General features: G+C 34.4%; 1 protein-coding gene across 1 annotated transcript in view; it reads left to right on the forward strand.

Moving 5' to 3' along the window:
* LOC128237004 (protein bassoon-like) overlaps window positions 1-22,423 on the forward strand; it is a 35,286-nt gene extending 12,863 nt beyond the window's left edge. The window contains exon 2 of the mRNA XM_052952175.1: window positions 21,503-22,423. Within this exon, the coding sequence (XP_052808135.1) occupies window positions 21,503-22,423 (921 nt within the window). The remainder of the gene's footprint in view (window positions 1-21,502) is intronic.
* Window positions 22,424-22,630: the final 207 nt, after the last annotated feature.

Consider the following 22,630-nt stretch of genomic DNA (forward strand, 5'->3'; position numbering starts at 1 on the left):
ATTTACGTATTGAGTATTCAATACATTAAGTCTCAATTTGTTCAGACTATAAGCTCGAAAACTGTGTTTCAGATTAGTTCAAAATCACTCTGGGAGAATGTTTTCAAACATCAAAAAGTTTTATATTATTCAGGTATGTATAACCTTTGGGTTCCAATTTAAGTAATTCATTTCAAACTGAGAGTGTTATTTTGAAGAACAAGTATCAAATTACTTTCCCATTAACTTCCATTGACTTGGTCAGTAAATAAATAAGATGAATTTACTTCGAATTCTTTCCAAACACAAATTGCTTCCTTCTTGAAAATCAGGAATCTTTTAGGTTAGTGCCGTGGATGGGGGGGGGGGGGTGGGGGGTAATCTGGCCTGGAGGAAGAATTTAGAGAAGGCGAACCCGATAAATTCCTCAGCCGAGCCAGATAAACTTGACTCCATCCACGACACTAACCTAGTAGTGTATTTATCCTGTCACTTTGTTTATTTAAACACTATAAATAACCTCAAAATTATTAAGTTTCTTTAAAAAAAGGGGGACAACTGTTTTTTCCCCTGATGACGTCATATCACACTCGGTATCCATGTTTAAATCGTTCCCGAAATAGTTCTCAAAGCTGTTCAACTTTTTTCAATAGGCTTGCAGTCAAAGTCATGGCATTTTAATACGTCAATATCAATTCAAAACATAATAAAGCTTTTAAAAGTGCATAAACATGAATCAGTCTGATAATGTAACAATTTTTCCGCAAGTCACAGAGTACAGTACACAGGTCATGGTTCAAGATCACGAATGTTACAAACAATCGCCACATGTTAAATGGATTTCATTCGTGTTGATAGTGTTGGATATTCAGAACAGCTCCGGCAAAAAGATAATACATTGCTGTTGTAAGTGGGGTGTTGTCATTCACCACAGAAATGGAACTTACTATCGTTGAATGCTGCACAGTTTACAGAATTTGCGGCTGGGGTATGATTTTCACATCAGATGTAGATTTTTCTGGTCGATTGTTTTACCAGTGTCAATATTATGCAGAGTTGTGGGACTTTATGGGCGAGTGATTGTTGAGTTCGGTTGTTGGCGGACTATTGATATGATACTGAAACATTATTTGTGCTTTTCTTCTGACATTTTAGAATTGAAAAGAAGTCCGTTTTCGCTGTCACATGACCAACTGACTGTAGATAAACATCAAGTGATCTACTATCCTAATAAACTAAAATTTACAAGGCTCCTTGTTATTTTTCCGATTTGTGTGCAAGTGACAGAATAATAAAGAAAAGTGTTCGTTTAACGCCCATTTTACCTTAATAAAATAACACTATTACCGCCATAAAAACATCAGTAAATTACCAATAGCTCGTACTTGATTGACTTCGAACACGACGAAACTCATTTAAACGAGGGAATGCAAACAAACCACTAACAAGCAATGGCCTTTGAGAAATACACGAAGTACATACATACATACATACATACATACATACATACATACATACATACATACATACATACATACATACATACATACATACATACATACATACATACATACATACATACATACATACATACATACATACATACATACATACATACATACATACATACATACATACATACATACATACATACATACATACATACATACATACATACATACATACATACATACATACATACATACATACATACATACATACATACATACATACATACATACATACATACATACATGCATGCATAAATAAAGAAATGGTCAAACGCGACAAGACTATACCAATTAAGGAGATATAGTGAGCAGGGTGTTCATAAAATTAATTCCTAGCGAAGATAAATGCTTAAGCTTGTTATCATATTAATCGGAACAGAACGCAATCTTGTATTTACTTAATATTTTTCAACACTTACAGTGCAGGGAAAAGAACTAATCAAAATGTACAAAATCTTAGGTGTATACGCATACATAATTTACGTATTGAGTATTCAATACATTAAGTCTCAATTTGTTCAGACTATAAGCTCGAAAACTGTGTTTCAGATTAGTTCAAAATCACTCTGGGAGAATGTTTTCAAACATCAAAAAGTTTTATATTATTCAGGTATGTATAACCTTTGGGTTCCAATTTAAGTAATTCATTTCAAACTGAGAGTGTTATTTTGAAGAACAAGTATCAAATTACTTTCCCATTAACTTCCATTGACTTGGTCAGTAAATAAATAAGATGAATTTACTTCGAATTCTTTCCAAACACAAATTGCTTCCTTCTTGAAAATCAGGAATCTTTTTCAGTATAAAAATAGAGAATACTAGGTTAGTGCCGTGGATGGGGGGGGGGGGGGGTGGGGGGTAATCTGGCCTGGAGGAAGAATTTAGAGAAGGCGAACCCGATAAATTCCTCAGCCGAGCCAGATAAACTTGACTCCATCCACGACACTAACCTAGTAGTGTATTTATCCTGTAACTTTGTTTATTTAAACACTATAAGTAACCTCAAAATTATTAAGTTTCTTTAAAAAAAGGGGGACAACTGTTTTTCCCCTGATGACGTCATATCACACTCGGTATCCATGTTAAAATCGTTCCCGAAATAGTTCTCAAAGCTGTTCAACTTTTTTCAATAGGCTTGCAGTCAAAGTCATGGCATTTTAATACGTCAATATCAATTCAAAACATAATAAAGCTTTTAAAAGTGCATAAACATGAATCAGTCTGATAATGTAACAATTTTTCCGCAAGTCACAGAGTACAGTACACAGGTCATGGTTCAAGATCACGAATGTTACAAACAATCGCCACATGTTAAATGGATTTCATTCGTGTTGATAGTGTTGGATATTCAGAACAGCTCCGGCAAAAAGATAATACATTGCTGTTGTAAGTGGGGTGTTGTCATTCACCACAGAAATGGAACTTACTATCGTTGAATGCTGCACAGTTTACAGAATTTGCGGCTGGGGTATGATTTTCACATCAGATGTAGATTTTTCTGGTCGATTGTTTTACCAGTGTCAATATTATGCAGAGTTGTGGGACTTTATGGGCGAGTGATTGTTGAGTTCGGTTGTTGGCGGACTATTGATATGATACTGAAACATTATTTGTGCTTTTCTTCTGACATTTTAGAATTGAAAAGAAGTCCGTTTTCGCTGTCACATGACCAACTGACTGTAGATAAACATCAAGTGATCTACTATCCTAATAAACTAAAATTTACAAGGCTCCTTGTTATTTTTCCGATTTGTGTGCAAGTGACAGAATAATAAAGAAAAGTGTTCGTTTAACGCCCATTTTACCTTAATAAAATAACACTATTACCGCCATAAAAACATCAGTAAATTACCAATAGCTCGTACTTGATTGACTTCGAACACGACGAAACTCATTTAAACGAGGGAATGCAAACAAACCACTAACAAGCAATGGCCTTTGAGAAATACACGAAGACGAGTTTAAAATTATATTTTAATCTAGAATGTGAAATTACATTTGATTGTTCTTTTATCTACCAGTTATTGATCTTCTGCATCTGAATTGAATGCATTCAAAAAGATGCCACTGAAGACATAAACGATATCTGGTACGATATAATGAAAGTAAGAAAACATTGCTAGACTATTTGACTGAGTAATATAATACACATTTCTATAGTATTATTTATTATAAATCCTTCAGATTAAGTAAAAGATTTGGCTTAATGAAATAACCTACTCAAGCTTGTTAGACGTAAGATAAGCTTATTAGACAGAAGAGGTTTTTGTGAAATAGGTGCCATATTAACCACATACATGTGTAAATAGTAATTGAGTATTGAAGTCCCTGTAATCACAGAGAAATTAAACTTTAAACAAAATGTTAAAAATAAACAATGAGTAAAGCACATTAAAAGAAATATCCAATTAAAATATATTTTCTCCCAATAATTTAACCATGCTAGAAATTCTTTTCTTGCCCACGGGCGAAGATAAAATGCCCATATGGAACAACCTACCTTGTTGAAGACTGTCGTCTGTAACATCATGGAAACTTTGTCTTGTGGCAATATTTAGAACGCTAATTAATTATTTCTCGCTTCAAATGTCACCATAAAACAGTTTTCACGCACCTTTCAAGAAATAATGCTGCACTCTCCTTTGAACTATTTAAAGACCGATTTGACTATTAACATAATCTGAATCACTGCGCGCATATCCATGACAACCACGAATTATCGCATATCCATACGCAATTATTTTCACTAAGCACAAAAGAGTTCCAGCAAAAAATACATTTTTTTCTTAATTTTGTTTAACTGAGGTGGGAGAAAAAGCATCTACCATGGCCGCTCGTGTAAGATATGTTCATCCCGACCCTCGCGCAGGGTGTTTTGCGGTAACTCGATAAACCTCGTTTCCGCAAAACACCCTACGCTCGGACCGGAATAAAACCATCTTACATTCCCGGCCATGGAAGATACTTATAAGCTACTTATTACTCCTGTTATCTCCATGCCCACACTGCGTGCAAGTTTTGAGCTTATACACCAGCAAGAGGAATTTTGACAATTTTAAAAGCTTTGGGAGAATAAACATTTCTTAAAAAAGAATGATCAATCAATCTCATTTGTGAATTTTTATTTACCATATTCAGATATGGTGGAAACAAACTTGGGGATATGATTAATTATACACATGGAAAGATGTCAAACTAAGACCCCTAAGACCCGTTTTACCCCTTTGTCAGTAAACGAATGTATACGAACTATATAGAACAAAACTGCTCTTCCCTGAAAGCTCCTGTATGCACGGACACCTTTACGTAAAAAATTGTTAAAAAATGAAAGTATTTTGAAAAGCACATGTTTCTTTCCTAATAGATCGTGCTAAAGTTGTTCAAGGAGTTAAGCAGATGCAATGACTATATGACATCGTTACATGCCTTCTATCGTGCCATATTAGTAAAGACATTTGTAAGTCACAGACTTACTTAATTATATGATCTTAATGTGTGTAAATAAAAAAGAAACGTACATTTTCACTATAATATTGTAGTCATACACTTAAAACGCGTTTAACCTTGTTTATTATTAAGTAAGAATACTCTCAAATACGTAGGCTTTTTCTCTTTTGTGCTTTAACAGATACATCTAATGCGTATAGAAGACATCAATGTGGAGGGTTTCATAGCATGCTTCTCACCATTATCATAATCATTGGATCCGTTTAACTCCTAAATTAAACATGATGAAATAGGTTTGAAAACTTAATAAGCCGAAAACAGTTTAATATGTTAAAAGCGTTTCCCCAAAAGTAGATGGAAGAATCTTGAACGCAGATTTAATTAATTTATGTTAAGTAACATGAAAAGTTCATATGTATTATACAAGGGATGGAAAGCTTTGTTGACCTTCCTATACTGTGTGTTATTTATATAAAAGAGATATGTTATCTGGCTGATAATGCCATTTTTGACATTGACAATATTACAGTCTAATTCAAAAGTAGAACTAACTTCAAGAATTATCACAATTGTTTTATATTTAGTAGTTTTTAAATGAATAACTGTTGGGAATATTCAGCTACGTTTGTGTAACTATTTTGGACGTTCAAAGTTGGCATACCGGAAGTTAATATGCTGCCTGCCTAACCGAACCGATGAACACAGGTTTCATACACATATTGTCCATATAAGTTGTCAATTGAGTTTGTCATCAGATTCATAGACGTCAAAATGGCAACGACTTCGTTTGTAAAACACGTCTAACTTACGTATGGCTGACGAGTATCAAGTTTGTACAAAAACAGTTAATTACGACAATTTGCGTCTTTTGTTCTCAGCATGCATTTTTGTAATAAATTGTGAGACATTCCCACGCATAACGAAGCATATCAAAGGTCAAATAGGTATCAATATGTTATTATGGATACATTGGATAACAAGATTTGGTTGTTTACATTTTTTCTTCTTACGTGGTGAAATTAAGGTGCGTTTTTTTAAAGTTTAATTCCATTCACGACGTGTTGAAAAAGCAACTTCTGATATTGTTACGACCACTATTGTAGAGGAAAGTTTTGATAAACCGGTTTACATAAAATCAAATGCAGGTTAACTCTGACAATGTTCAAGCAATTCCAGTTGGCTTCAAGTTCTGTGAAAGATATAAATATATTAAATAAAGCAAATAAAACTTGTAGGCGTTTCTTAAAAGTGCAAAAAGCAGCTATGCAACTGAATATCATTTACTGACTTATCACTTTTTTAACAATCAATACTTAGCTTATCGTCATATTTATTTTCTCAGATCCAATTTCAAATAATGTCATGTCGATTGGCATTTTGTAGCAAATGGAAAAGATTCAATACGGAGCTTTGGAAATGTATTTAATGATTAATCCTCAAATAATGAAAATCTTCTCCATAGAGTTAAATAGTCATAATTTCATCTAACAGGGTAATATGCGTCGAAACTATCAAATGTCTGTACGCTTTCAATATTTTTAAAACCTTGTAGCATTTAAAAAATGTAATTTTATTTTCATATTTGAAAGCTGTGTATACGTGCCATCAGTAAGCATAGTAACCATAGTAACTATTTCCGCTTTGATGCTAGTCAGATATGGAAGAGCCTTCAAAACGAAATAAGCTTCTCTTAAAACTTCCTTGAAGGTTGATCCGCACCTGGACAGATCCGTGTTGTAAATGCTCAATGTGCAAAAAATCTTTATTTATTACTCATAATGCGCATCCAAGTCACTGAACAAGACGATGCTTATTTTCTTCATGGACAGCCGCGGCCTGAAGTTCGAATTGCTACAGGAACTGGTGATTGCTGAACGGACGCATATCCGGAGATACGACCCTGTGTGGGTCAGAGATGTTTTGATAAGTTGGTAGAGAGATACCGAAAATGTGTCCATGCGTGCGGCAAATATTTGGAAAAGGCGTAACGTTAAACGTGAAGTCGCGTTATTTCTGTGCAAAGTGCTCCGTCTTAATCATGGTTATGTGTAATAGGGTGATGCTATTTTATTGTATGTTGTTTGTTTCCTGTAAAATTTGCAACAAAACTTCCAAAAACATTTGTCTACCGTACTGTTGTATTATTTTGGTTTTAAAGTAAACAGTTTGGATATCATAAGCACAGTCCGGGAACTCTACGACTGACCCTCGTAAGTGGAGAAGAATTATTAGATGTTTAACTGAATATCTCTTATTCTTTGTCTTAACTGAAAAGGTTGTTTGAATATGTATATTAATTATAAAAAATAAATAACAAGGGCTTATGTTTATTCTTATGGTGTTACGAATTGGTAACATTCTTATACAGTGGTAGGTGTTGATATTGTCAGGACGGCGGCAGGGCAAATGTAGGTAGGGATTAGCCCAATCATAGGAGCAGCATTGTCTTTGTACGCTACTGTTTCTGATAATGACAACAATATCAAGTAGTTATTAAATTACATGATAAATTAAGTACCTCCTAGCAATTCTTACTTTATATTTTTACTAGCAAGCTAAAGTAAAAATAATGTATAACTAGACCACGGATCCGCCGCAAATCAATAATTATGTCGCGAATGTATTATTATTTGTAAACGCGCATGCACCAGTTAGCCCACTAAAGGAAACTTTGGCGGACGTATTAATCAGTGTCTTTTAAGAAGATTAAATCAGAACGTGACACCAACACGTCTTTGCACGAGCTCACCTTTAAATACGTCAATCTGAAACTAGAAACGCCAGTAATCGTGTCATGCAATACGCCTTTAATTAATTATATGATTGTTCTCGATGATTCCATCATGACTATTGTATGTGCGTCTTTGAATGTCTAAAAGCGTGCGAGAAAACGTTTTCTTTCCGTCAAATGATTTTAAGGAAATCGTTAATAGGCTTAAATTGATTATCTCTATGACCGTTATCAAGTGCGAATTTTCTAGAGTTTCCTACACTGATATAAGGCTATAAACGCCATGCAATGGATCAGAACGAGAGGCTTAATACAGAGTTTCAAAGATTATTGGCAAGTTCAGGAGGTGTAAGTTAATAATTTGCTGCGTATTGCAATAAAGCACACGCATTATGCTTTAAGGTAGCCTTGTAAATGTTCTGCCTTATCCATATATAGCGTTAAAGAAGATGCTCATAGCAGAGAAACGGTAACATAAATCAAACATAAGCTAACATTTCTATGACATGGTGGCATGTCAGATGACAGAAGTATGTGCTAGAATGTTCATGTTATGTACTTGATACATTTTGAATTGCTACAAAAATAGATTGGAGGACTATGAGACAAAACCACATACCGAACTATAGATCTAATCTAAATGTGGAATTTTCGAGATATCTATGAGGTACCCATGTAGCAATTCAACGCTATAAAGTAAAGCTTGTTAACATTTAAAGTGTTCGAATTTAGTCGGAAAGACACGTGTACAGGTTGTCACGGTCAAGACGTTTTGATTATTTCCAGCACCAGATGCATTTTGTATCTTTTTCCTGTCATAAAACGCTTCAAGGGCTATCATCTAACGATAATGAATGGTTTGCCAAGTAAATTACATGTTATTCCAAATGCATGAAAGCGTTGATGGCTGAGATTTTATCCAAGGGCACAAGAGTTATTTCTTTAATGACCTCTGTGAGATCGCTTCCGGTGGATCTATATAATCGGCCAATATCAATTTTAGAAAACGTTGAAAACTGAGTTTTCAAATGTTACCTACTGTTGTTTTTGATGCCCCAAAAGGTAGGGATATTAAAACCGCACCGGTCCGTCCGTCAATTTATCGTGTCTGGACTGTAACTTTCTCTTGTATGGACAGAATTAAAAATGTCTTGCGTGCAAGACCCGTGTCCCTACCTCTAAGGTCAAAGTCACTACATTAGTGTGACCTTCGTGTTTCTTTACTATTGAATGTTGCATATAAGAAATAGAGAATAGGTGGTCTTGTCCCGACTGTTACCTTCTCTTGTATGGGCGGATTTTTAAAATAATTTGCCACATGTATTCGACATATCAGGACAACGTGTTGCGTGCTAGACCCGTATCCCTACTTTTAAGTTCAATGTCATACTTAGTGTTTCTTCACTATGGCATGTTGCATATAAGGATATATAGTGTATAGATGGTCGCTACCGCGCTGTAACCTTCATTTGAATGGACAGATTTTAAAATAAATTACCACATGTGTTCGTCATATCAAGACCATGTGTCGCGTGCAAGACCATTGTCCTTACCTCTAAGGTCAAGGTCACACTTTCTAATTGTTCACAATAATGCTACATATTGAGAGTGCATGTTGTCGTGTCCTGGCTGTAACTTTCTCATGTATGAACAACTCGCTTACATAAGAAAATACACATGAGCACCAAGAAACTGTCCTGCTCAAATTTCGCCAGTATTCTCACACACTTACCCATGTATTAGGTTTTTGTCTTGACCATATATATGTCTTTGGTTTAGTAGGAATAAGACCAACAATACTAGCATATAACAGTGACCATGCATGGGTCTTATATGGTGTTTTAAAACATCAATGAGAGGTTATTACTGTTTTTATATAGTTAATGTGTTCATTAACATTCCTTTCTTTATCCACACATTTCTTTGCTATTTCCCCCCTTTCTAAATGACATTTGAATCATACTGGAGTACCACTTCTGGGACATTCGTCATTTACAGTGACAGCTCTTGTTTTAAAACAATTACTTAATTAAAAAATACACAGATATTTTAAATGTTGGCAACCTGCAATTACTTAAGAATTTAGAACTTTTCTCTGTGTAAACGACAATTTGAAGATTTTGAAACTACATTGAAATTGATTCCTTTCAATGACCCGAAACATACATTTTATATCGGTGTATCTGTCAGGGAACAAAATCAGCAGCTTTGTATAAGTTTTCTTAGCTGCGTAGTCAATGCCTCGGATCTTTGCCTGTATACTTTTAAGTTTCAAGTACAACCAGTTTGTGTATGTTCAACAATCTTTTGACGTTATTAAAATTTATATATTTTAAGCAAAGAATGAATATGTTCCTTTGAAAAGACATGCCATCTCACACATTCCACTACTAAACTGTTTTTATTGGAACTATTTCTTGACGAGTTCAAGTTTCTGTAGGATACATGCAACACTTTCAATGTCTCCGAGTAGGGACGTCAGTCGCTTTCCCGAGTAGTCATTAGTATGTCAATCTTTAAGTATCAAATAAAAATTTAAATAATAACAAAGGTAGGAAATATGTTAATAAGTTTACGGTATTGTGGACTGCGATTTGCCTTCTTAACAATAGAATACCTCTATAATTACCACATTGTTGACATCACCGTTTTTATGATAGAGTACTATATATTCCTGATAACTTTTTTCTGGGAAAAAGCTTCTATCAAACATTTTACTGAATAAATAACATATAACATTTTAAAGTGTTTATTCATTGAACAATATTTGGTTATGTTGTATAACCATTGTTATATTGTATATTTTGTATCCATCCAAATCCAATTGTGCCGATATATCAAGGATATAATTTAAACCTGATTTCATTCATTACAATGCAATAAATGTTATCAAAATCACATTAAATATTTAACTCAACAAGTGACACAAATTCCTTGTTAAAATATATTCAAATTTGTATCTTCCTATTAGATGCGATTTTAGATCAGTCCATTAAAATATTGTTATGAACATCTAGTGAGTTATAAATTAACAAACGGTGAGAATAACAGCAACGTGATGTTGTAAACAAAGCATGTTGTTCTGGTTGCCAATATCTTTTCACCAGTATTGTAGCATTGTCGTCATACTTTAACGAAGAGGTCGTATGTTTATGGTGAGCTGTATGATCTGTTATACTATTACAGTAAAGTTTAATTCATAGACACTGAACTTCATTTTCATAATAACATGCCCGGTAGTGTTTTTTTTACTCAAGAGAGTGACAGTATTTCCATTTGTTCTTGAAGTTTGTCGAAATTTGTTTTGTCGGTATTAAAGTGTAGTCACTAAACTAATTAAACCTTTCGTCCACCCAGATAGTAACCTCTCGCCTTTACTTGCGATATCACTACATCAGTATTAAACTTAGCTGAACAGTGTGACTGCTGCAACCTACCGGGATGATGTAGTACACCAAAATAGTAAGCACATACCGCACACACCGTGCTAAGCTCGGTTACTGTGCAGTCAAATTTGTATCTTTAGAGTTAGTAAATGTCTGCAAGAACCAATGCATTGGCTGCAATATGGCTTTACCTGCAGTGTGCCTTCACGACTATGATATACAACTGTTATGTAGTACTGTATTCAAAACCTATACATAGCAGAAGTTGAAAATCTTACAACCAGATAGCAGAAGATTTGAAAACACCAGAGTGAGAAACAAGGGGCTCTTTTAGAAATAGCCTCAGCTCTCTACTGAATTTACCGGGAACATTGTCTGGCGGTAAAACACTTGACAGGGCTGTCAACTCAGCTGTCGCAAGTTAATCTCCCGTCGCACTACAAGTATCAATTCTCTTCCCTGAGGGATCATATACGTGGGCCCCATATAACGGTGGTTGTGTTGACATGTTCAAAAATAAAGTTACTCTTACCAGGATTAAATTAGTTTTAGTGCACTATTGTCCACAACCTAACACTCTTCTTTTCAAAGGACAATCATCGATGGATATATCAATCATTTGATTAATAATACCCCCACCCGAAGTTATTAAACTGCTTCTATATTTGTACAGCTATGTTAGTCACATGACACTCCAGTTTAAAGGTCACAGCAGTTTAAACCATGGCGACATGTTCCTTGCTAGGGAATGAAGTAGATTTTCTTAGTTTAATTATATTTTACTTTATGCTCAGGTGAGCTAAAAACTTGAGTTGAAAAAGAAAAACGATTTCTTTTTTTTGTACAAAATCCGGATTAGAAAACTTAGAGTAATATTGTATAGACAAAGGTCTAAGGTTAATTTATTACTTCGGCACAGTTGGATCGTTCGACAGAAACTTTCCTATCTGTTGACGTTCAATCTAATTATTGTTTGTGTAGTATAGAATTTTTGCTCTGTTTAAAGGGGTACTGCTCTAATACGATAAGCGGCGAATAGTTAAGAAATGAAGTAAGTTGAAACTCAAGAGATCCGTGAACAATAACAGATAATCGAGTTACAATGCATAAATCTTAGACGCTAAAGATTTAATTAGTAGGAAGAGTAAGAGATGAAGAAGAAATGCGTTGCAAACTATGATGTAAAGCTGTTGGGCGAACGCCAATAGAAATTATCAAGTGCGCGAGTCATTGTCATCTTCATGTATAGTTTAATCAGTTTGATATTATAGGAAATAATGATAATTAGTTTTGGACTCAATTATTCAAAATCGTTGGTTGCAGATAAGAAGCTAAAATGCCAAATGGAAAAAAAATATTATGAAAGAACTTTTGAGTTCTCAACTTTATGATATAAATTGCTTCTCTACCGCTCGCAAATGAAAAACTTCATTTTGAACGTCCATAATTGTGTGAGGCATTTCAAGACAAAGAATGCTTAGTTCACGTCAGCTGTTATTCTTTTTTACTTCTTTAAATTTAGTTTATTTTTGTAATGGTTATATGAACCATTTGATCTTAATATTTTTGTTCGTGATCTGGCTGACTGCAAGCATAGCCCCTGTATTAACCAACCAAGCAATGATATTATAAATATTATAATCTTTTTGATTTAAATGTGTCTGTATTAGGGAAATTAAGTCTGCAGTGAATATGAATAGATTAATGAAACGGCTGGTTTTGCTTGGCTACGAACATAGATATTTCTAGACAAATTAAATGTAGTCCTCTGCTTTCGCCATTTACACATAGTTGAATTTACAAAAACGCATGCTTGTAAATGAAGCAACGGTCATCAAACTGTTCACGAAAACAACCGAAAATGTACGAACTAATATCCTCTCCATTATTGACTTATAACCACCAGTAACTTTATTGTACTGACCGTTCCAAGGCGATACATTACAATCCTTGATAAACACACCTAGTTTTATTTTATAATATATATATATATATATATGCACTATGTTGTTTGTGTAGTTTAGTGCTGTCGTTCCGTGTTTCTTGATTGTGATTTGTTTTGTGTGTGTGTTCTATGTATATTTGCACTGTGTTGTTTGCAGAGTTTTCTGCTGTTTTTCCAAGTTTCTTGTTTGTGATTTTTTGTTTTTGTGTTCTTTGTCTTTGGCGTTTACCCTGTGCCATTAAACGGAGTTAAAGCTGTGTATTGGAAAAATTTATAAGCGGAAGTGTCAGTGACAAGGGATTAGTGTCCGCTAATTAGTGTTTGTATGGCTTTATGGGGACAAAAACTAGTGGCCGTGGACGCGTTAGACAGTTGGCCGCTTAATGCACGTACATTATATATTAAAAACGCGCGGCGGGAATTTGGAGTGGCCCGTTATGGCAGGTGGCCATTTAAAGCAGGTGACCGTTCAACCAGGTTTGACTGTATGTTCAAACTTTTGTCTACTGAGCTTGTCTCTGTAGCTGTTCATATAAATATAATTATAATATATTCATGCATGAAGGTCATAATCAGGTTAGCATTGTCGGACAAGAGTACTTTTATCCACAATTATGTGGATTTGGAATGTTAAAACGTAGAAAACTAAAGCACTTTTAAAATGTATAAATTCTTTAGTAAATATATTGGTCGTAAGCCAATCGGGCATTCTTGATTAAGTCAACTCTTCTTTCTAATTAAAACCTATTAATTGACTTGTCGTATTTTAAGTCACGATTTACTTCCATGTGCTCTGACTACGAACTACTTAACATTCCAGAAACCGTAGAAAAAGCAATCAATTGCTTAATGAATTATATCAGTTGTCTCGACGATTCCAGCAGAGTTATTATATGTGCGTCTTTAAAAGCGATTGTAGTCTCCGTGCCAAAGCAGTTTCATTAATTTAATTAAACTAAATATCTTTGTGATCGGTGCCTTTTACTAATTAAATTGATTTTTAAAACAATTCAGAGAAGATGCATCAATAACAGTTTCATTTATGGGAGATGTTTTTTTTATCAGTGACAGATTATCTATAATAATAATATTCCTATTAAAAAAAAACAATCACAACCTTCGTGCTTACGTCTCTGTGCCTGCATAGTATATCATTAAAGTAATTGTCGCTGACATTGATATTGTGAATTAAAATAAACAGACGCATAAATGAGAAGTTTAAATGTGAAATGTAATATATTTGCTTTAGAAGGTTTCACCAGTTTCCAAAATTGTTATTCTTCAATACATTTGAAGACAAAAGCCTCTAAACAGGTCTGATTTTTGAGTGTTTGACTTCTTAGCTTGTCCCTGTAGTTGTCATAGTACTATTGGTATATTGGTAAGTTTAAACGCACAAGAGATAAACGACTTTGTCACGAAACTGTGTGTCTAATTTTAATATATGGATTTCCACAGAAGTCAAAGAACAATATCAGTTTGCAATGTTGTGCAATGTACATAAAATTAAAGAATTTATGCGGAAAGAATGTTCCATAATTCTTGTTCGTGACTGTTATTGCAGATGTCTTCGTCAGATGTCCTTTGTCTCATATGTCTGTCGTAAGACGCCTTAATGAACATTTTGCATTCTGCCATCAAATGTAATTTGCAAAATGCCAGTATTTCGGTATAAGGATGCAACGACGAGATTAGGTTAGAATGGTAATTTAAGAGTTAATGAGTGTATTCCTTTAAATAAACTCGACTGTTATTAATTTGCTAAATGTGGCTTATAACACGTTCGTTTTAACCATTATCCAAATACAATATAGTATTAAGTTATTAAATTATGTTCATGTCGTGCAGTGAATCAAAGTGCAATTACGTCCAAAATACCATGTGCAAAATATTAGTTAAACCAACATTCTAGTACGCTACTAACAGGACATTGTCAAATGTGATAGTCTTTTTTATTTCCAGCCTTTCCTCAGCGCATAATTCTTTTTTATTCATGATTGTACAATAGGCTTCTATGAAATGAAAAAATACAATATCGATTTAGGGACACTGGCTGTGTTCAATATTTGCAATGTTCATAACTTCCTATGGAGAGTTTCAATATAACCGAAACTTCTTTTTTCATACTTATTTCTTCCGAAAAATATTCATAAAATCTTCTGTTTAATTTTGGTGATTTATTTTTAGAGGAACTGGCTTTTTTGATAACATAATATTTTTTATCTAAAAGATGATAGTACAGAGTTGTACAGATAGCTTACGAACATAGTTCACAATAGGAACATTGAGGGAAAGTAACGTGAACGATTTATTCAAGATTTTGTGTTGCTGTATTTAATGGACCATTCAACTTCTCATACCTTAGAGTTCAGACAAGGAACCACGGAAACAAAAATGACAGATCAAATCCTTCTTGTGTTGAACACATTTCGTCTTACCTTGAACTTTAAACACTTAGCAAATAAGTTTAGGATTTCTCATCTGGACACAGGAGCTCTTCTTCGGACATGGATTGACTATATATTTTACAGTTTCGGATCAGTTCCTATTGGCCAGAGGTTCTTATCAAAACAACTAGATTTCCTTAACATATTTGTGATTCCTGATTGCACGGAATTAAACATAGCTAGAAAGACCTAGCTTATTTCGCTATAAATCAGCAATAACTCTGAAAGGGCTTGTTTAAAAAGATCCACGAATGTCATTTACATTCATGTCAATGTTATTCTTTGAACCTATTTCTGAGAATAATTTACTTTTAACAACCTTGTACACGCTTAACCTTGTAAAAGTTGTTCTTGTTTCTTTATAAATGTATTAAAACATCGTAAAACAATTCACGTTTGAAGTTAACAACGATATTGCTAATCACGTTGTGAACTTAGATTCTGAACAATCGAGCCAAAGTCTCGCTTTTTAGATATTTTTCTGTGGGGACTGCAATTGAATATTGACGAAACATTTAGTAATAGAAGCGATAAGGCGTTATTTTAAACAAAGAGTATACGCTAGACTGGTTATTTTTTCAAACCACCGACACAGTAACAAGTTCTGAAGAAGTGATGCTGCGGAAGCAAACATAATATATTTATTATGAAAATGGCAGTCTATGTTCGATTTAGAATATATATAAGTCGTAATAATTGGTTGCTAAAGAAATAATTGGTTTTCTACGACATCATTGGTGGTCAAGGAAGTAAGATGTAATTCGTTGATAAGTTAGTCAATGGCTGCAAAGGAAGTCATTGGTTGAAAAGTATGAATTGGATGCTATGGATGAAGGTAGTTGCTAAGTTTATATTTGTTGCTTATAAAGTCGTGTGTTGCTAAGGAAGTCATTATTTCATGAGAATGTCATTGGTTGCTACAAATGAAGGTAGTTGTTTAGGAAGTCATTCTTTGCTAAGGACATACCTAGTTGCTAAGGAAACAAGTGTTTACCAAGAAAGTAATTGGTTGCTAAGAAAGTCATAGGTTGTAAAGGAGCCATTTGGTGCTATGAATGTAGGTTGTTGCCAAGAAAATAATGGCTTTAAAGGTCGCCATATGTTACTAAGGAAGTAAATGGATGCTAGGGAAAAGTCTGATTGCTGATGTTGTCTTTGGTCTCTAACGAAATAAATGGTTGCTAAGGAAGTCATTGGTTGCTCTGATGCGATTTGAAAAAAATCAGAGATTTTACTATATAAGTTCACAGAAAACCTGTGATCCCCGGAGCGTTGCTAGCTTGACCACAGGAGCATAATTAAGCTTGGTTATAAGACTAGAAAATGAGGCGATATACTGAATGTCAAGGAAGGCTTGCGGTTTTACAGAAGTAGATTTTATAAATTTTCCTGTTTCACTTTATGCTCAAGTGTGCTAAATAATTTAAATGAAAAAAAAAAAAAAACACGAAAAAATCCGGATTTGAAAACTTGATCCGAATACTTTTTTTAAATTGAAATTGGAGAGTAATATTGAATGAACAAATGTCTAAGGTTAATTTATTACTTCACAGTTGGCCCCCAAGAGATCCGTGAATAATAGCAGATAATCGAGTTTAAATGCATGAATCTTAGAAGCAAAAGATTAAATATGTTTGAAGAGTAAGTGATAAAGAAGAAATGCGTTGCAATCTAGGATGTTAGGCAAACATCAATACTGATATTATAGGACTTAATTATTCAAAATCGTTGGTACCAAATTAAGAAGAAAAACGGCCGAACTATTTTGAAAGAACTTTTGAGCTCACAAGTTTATAAAAACAACTGCTTTTCTACCGCTCGCAAATCTAATATCTGTAAAATTTCGTGTTGAACGTCCATACTTTTGTGAGGCATTTCAAAGAATGCTCAAGTCACGTCAGCTCTTGTTCTTTATACAATATTTTTTTATTTTAAATTTAGTTTATTTTAATAATAGTTATATGAACCGTTTGATCTTAATATTTGTTCGTGATCTATCTGACTGTAGGCGTAGCCCCTTTAGTAACAAACCAAGCAATGAAAACATTACAGTTGTTGTAAATTAAATTTGTCTGTATTAAGAAAATTGCAGTCAATACAAATAGAAAATAAAACGGCTGATGTTGTTTGGCCTCGAACACATATATTTTGGACAAATTGAATGTAGTTCTCCGCTTTCACCATTTAGCCATAGGTGAATTTACAAAAAATCTTCCTTATAAATGAAGCAACGGTCATCAAACATTTCGCAATTTCAGCCGAAAATGCAGTAACTAATTTCGTCTCCGTATTTGACATATGATATATTGATGCATAAAGATCATAATCAGGCTAGCATTGTCGGACAAGAGAACTTTTGATATTATACACAGCTTTAATGTAAAGCACTTTTGAAATGTTTAAATTCTTTAAAGTATATATTGGTCGTAAGCCAATTGGGCATACCTGATTAAATCAACCCTTCTTTCTAATTAAAACAAACTCTTGACTTGCTGTATTTTAAGTCACGACTTACTTCCATGCAGTCTGACTACGGACGTACTTAACATTCCAGAAACCCTAGAAACCCTAGAATAAGCAATCAATTGCTCAATGAATTATATCAGTTGTCTCGACGATTCCATCAGAGTTATTATATTTGCGTGTTTAAAGGCGATTGTAGTCTCCGTGCCAAAGCAGTTTCATTAATTTAATTATAAAACTAAATATCTTCGCGATCGCTTCCTTTTACTAATTAAATTTATTTTATAATAGACAAGTTGCATCAAATATAGTTTTATTTACGAAAGATGTTTATTTTCAGTAAGAATAGATTAATATTTTTCATATTAAAATAAAAAAACACAACCTAAGTGCTTATGTTTCAGTGACTTTTGTACTTCATGGCTTGTCCCTGTAATTTTCATAGTACTATTGGTTCATTGTTAAGTTTTTACGCACAATAGTTAAACGACTTTGTAAAGAAACTGCCTTTCTAAATCTAATACATGGATTTCAACAGAAGTCAAAGAATAATATCGGTTTGCAACGTTATGTTGTAAACAAAATGAAATACTTTATGCGGAAAGAATTTTCCATGATTTTGTCCGTGACAGCTATAGGAAATGTCCTCATTAGATGGTCTTTGTCTCATATCGCTATCCATAGACGCCTTAAGGAATGCCGATTTCTGAAAATGAATATTTTGCATTTTGTCATCAAATGTAATTGCAAAGTGCATTTGAGTGTTTATTGACAAGGGTTTATCAGATATAAAATAATACTGGGGCTTTAAATAATGGTGTTTTTGTCCCGGGGCTATAATCAACTTTTTTGTCTTTGTACGGCGTCTTAATGAAATTCGTTTTATATTCTTTTGGCCTACTTTCATTTATAAACCCACTGGACAATGTGTATCAAGTTCAAACATACGAACCCAGCATATAAAAGGAAAGGTAAAATATTCCATTGGCAAAAACATTACTTTCGAGGAATTCATTCATCTTTCGGTTCACTATTGTTGAGTTTTTAGTACCGTTGATCATGAACACTCAAATTAGCTATTATTTGTATCACTTGGAACAACGTCTTTTTTCAACGTTTGACTTTTGATTCACAGTAAATAATCTTTGCTATGCTACCATGCCAATATTTCGGAGGACGCACCGACGAGATTAGGTTCGAATGGTAAATTTAAGTGTTTATGAGTGTATTCCTTTAAATAAACACGATTATAATCAATTGGCTGAATGTGGCTTATAACACTTTTGTATTGTAACCTTGGTCCAAATTCATTTTTGTAATAAACGTATAGTAGCACTGCAAAAAACTATATCCAATATGATCATATCGTGCAGTGAGTCATAGTGCAATTACGTCCAAAAACATATGCAAGTATGAGTTAAAACACTATTCTAGTTCGCTACTAACAGTATACTGTCAATTGTGGTAGTCTTTAATATCCTTTTTATTCCTAGCCTTTTTTTCACAGTGCGCTTATCAACTCGTTTGCATTCATGATTATATAATAGGCTTCTATGAATTGTAAAATATAAATATCACTTTCGGGACACTGACAGTGTTAAAAATTTGCCATGTTCATAACTCCCGATGAAAATTTCAATATTAACGAAACATATTTGTTTTCATACTTATTTGCTTCAGAACACTTGTACATTCAAATCTTGTTTGCCGTTTTGGTGGCTGGCTTTTTTGATAAAATTATCTGTTCTTGATCTAAAAGATGAATGTACATAATTGTACAGATAGCTTACGAACATAGTTTACAGTAGGAAAGGTTGTATACATAATAAGTATACTAGATATTCTTCTGGAATAATTTTGAATGTGTTTGTTTCCTTAACGATTACTGTTCGAACCGATCGAATTGTCGTATTTAAGAAGATAGATTACGAAATCAGGATTACCTTAAAGTGACACTCTTATTCAAAATCAATACAAACACATGTATAACAAACATCAATTTTGACAGATAAACCTTTAACAAAATACTAAAAAATGCATTTATGGAAACTATTAATTACCTATAACAAGCTTGAAACCGTGTTTTTAATAGCAGAAAGCGCAAAATATTAAATGTTTGATGAATGCTAAAAGATTTACTGTGGTTTTCTTTAGTCTCATAAGGTAGAAATACTGAATTTTATGCTTATTTCCTTCAAAATAAACTCGGTATCCTTCATAAGAACCATTGTTTTGAAGATATTTTCATCATATAATATTATAATAAACAAATGTTGAATGTGGTAAATCTTACTTGGGAGTAAGAGTGCATCTTTAATATTTTAGTGCATCTTTAAATATAAACTGAATATATGAATATAATTATGTTTCAGCCCATTTTACCACAGTGGTACTGGTGAATCATACTTTGGCTGGAAGTATCATAGCACGCAATGGTAAAGAGCCATCAGTCTCACACATCTTTCTTATTTAATGAGAACGATGGTGGTAACTTGACTCATTTTAAGGAAACAATAATCTGTTTTTCTCCTAAGAATTAAGCCTTCTATTATGTTGCGTAATCACATTGGAATTGCCGTCAACAACGATACAAATCATTTAAAAGTGTTTTGCGTTATACAATAGCCTTTATGCCAAAGTGGAATTACGATTAATGTGCTGGCATATGACGAGACAAATTTTGTTCCAAAACCAAGGTTTGGACATAGTTAAAATGCAACCGATTCATTTTGCAATCCGCAATTTGTATGTAAAGAAAAGGTATTATGGCCTTTGGACATCTACCTTGCGCTTCCTTACAGAATTTGCACTTATATTTATGGCCTACTGGGCTTGTCCCTGAAGCTTTATTATTTTTCTAAAAAAAATGTAAAAAATATTATTCATCTTCAGAAATTAAAATATCGAACTAATTAGTTTAGCTCAATTCAAATATTATTACGAAATTATGCATTATTGGAGTTATTTTGCAAGAAGTTTATAATATGAACTTCGTTGAGTTTTTCAAGTGCATCGATATAGTGCATAAGTCCAATGTCTTTTATGAATTATTTATCAATTTCTATAGATACGGTTGTTAATAATGATACCAATATACTAGTTTATCGCTGAATTCGATTATTTATTATTTATGATATGTTTTTCAAACTCTATAGAGTGAGTTTCTATTTATTTGAAACAAATATACTTTGTAGTTTATAGTTTACATGTTTGCTATTTGTTTACGTAAGCCATTTTATTCTATGAATTTGATCACGGATCATGTTGGCCTATTTCAAATATATAGTGTCAGTTATATTTCATTGTATAAACTCTCTTCTTCTTCACCTTTGAAATGTAAATTTCTCTGCTCTAAGAATCAACTTCAACGAACTAGAAAGTACATCGGAGATAAATGTTGCATAGTCAATTGCATTTAACAAATATACGTGAAACATGAATTTACGAGTAAACATTCCACAAAATGATGGCGAAACGCACATTCGATGTGACATGGAAATCAATGTGAAAGCACTGTGCATACATAGCCCCTGTCTACACGGCTGCTCGTGCATACATAGCCCCTGTCTACACGGCTGCTCGTACATACATAGCCCAAAGTCTACACGGCTGCTCGTGCATATATAGCCCCTGTCTACACGGCTGCTCGTGCATACATAGCCCCTGTCTACACGGGTGCTAGTGCATACATAGCCCCTGTCTACACGGGTGCTAGTGCATACATAGCTCCTGTCTACACGGCTGCTCGTGCATACATAGCCCCTGTCTACACGGCTGCTAGTGCATACATAGCCCCTGTCTACACGGGTGCTAGTGCATACATAGCCCCTGTCTACACGGGTGCTAGTGCATACATAGCCCCTGTCTACACGGGTGCTAGTGCATACATAGCCCCTGTCTACACGGGTGCTCGTGCATACATAACCCCTGTCGACACGGGTGCTAGTGCATACAAAGCCCCTGTCTACACGGGTGTTAGTGCATACATAGCTCCTGTCTACACGGGTGCTAGTGCATACATAACCCCTGTCTACACGGCTGCTAGTGCATACATAGCCCCTGTCTACACGGGTGCTAGTGCATACATAGCCCCTGTCTACACGGGTGCTAGTGCATACATAACCCCTGTCTACACGGGTGTTAGTGCATACATAGCTCCTGTCTACACGGGTGCTAGTGCATACATAACCCCTGTCTACACGGCTGCTCGTGCATACATAGCCCCTGTCTACACGGGTGCTAGTGCATACATAGCCCCTGTCTACACGGGTGCTAGTGCATACATAACCCCTGTCTACACGGCTGCTCGTGCATACATAGCCCCTGTCTACACGGGTGCTAGTGCATACATAGCCCCTGTCTACACGGGTGCTCGTGCATACATAGCCCCTGTCTACACGGCTGCTCGTGCATACATAGCCCCTGTCTACACGGGTGCTCGTGCATACATAACCCCTGTCTACACGGCTGCTCGTGCATACATAGCCCCTGTCTACACGGGTACATCACTATGACCCTTTGGTATATCGACCGTTTGAGGTTTAACATGATCTCAGTTTTATTAACAATTAATTCGGATATTTTTATCTGAAATGTAAAGCCATATTTTAACATTTAACATAAACATTAACATTTTAACTCCTCGACTCTCTTCCCATAGACCATACAATGAATGAAAGCGCTGAAAGTTGTTTAAAGGCTCTCATATTACTTGCTTTACA

This window comes from Mya arenaria, chromosome 6, assembly GCF_026914265.1.
Source record: "Mya arenaria isolate MELC-2E11 chromosome 6, ASM2691426v1".
In the NCBI taxonomy this organism is placed as follows: domain Eukaryota; kingdom Metazoa; phylum Mollusca; class Bivalvia; order Myida; family Myidae; genus Mya; species Mya arenaria.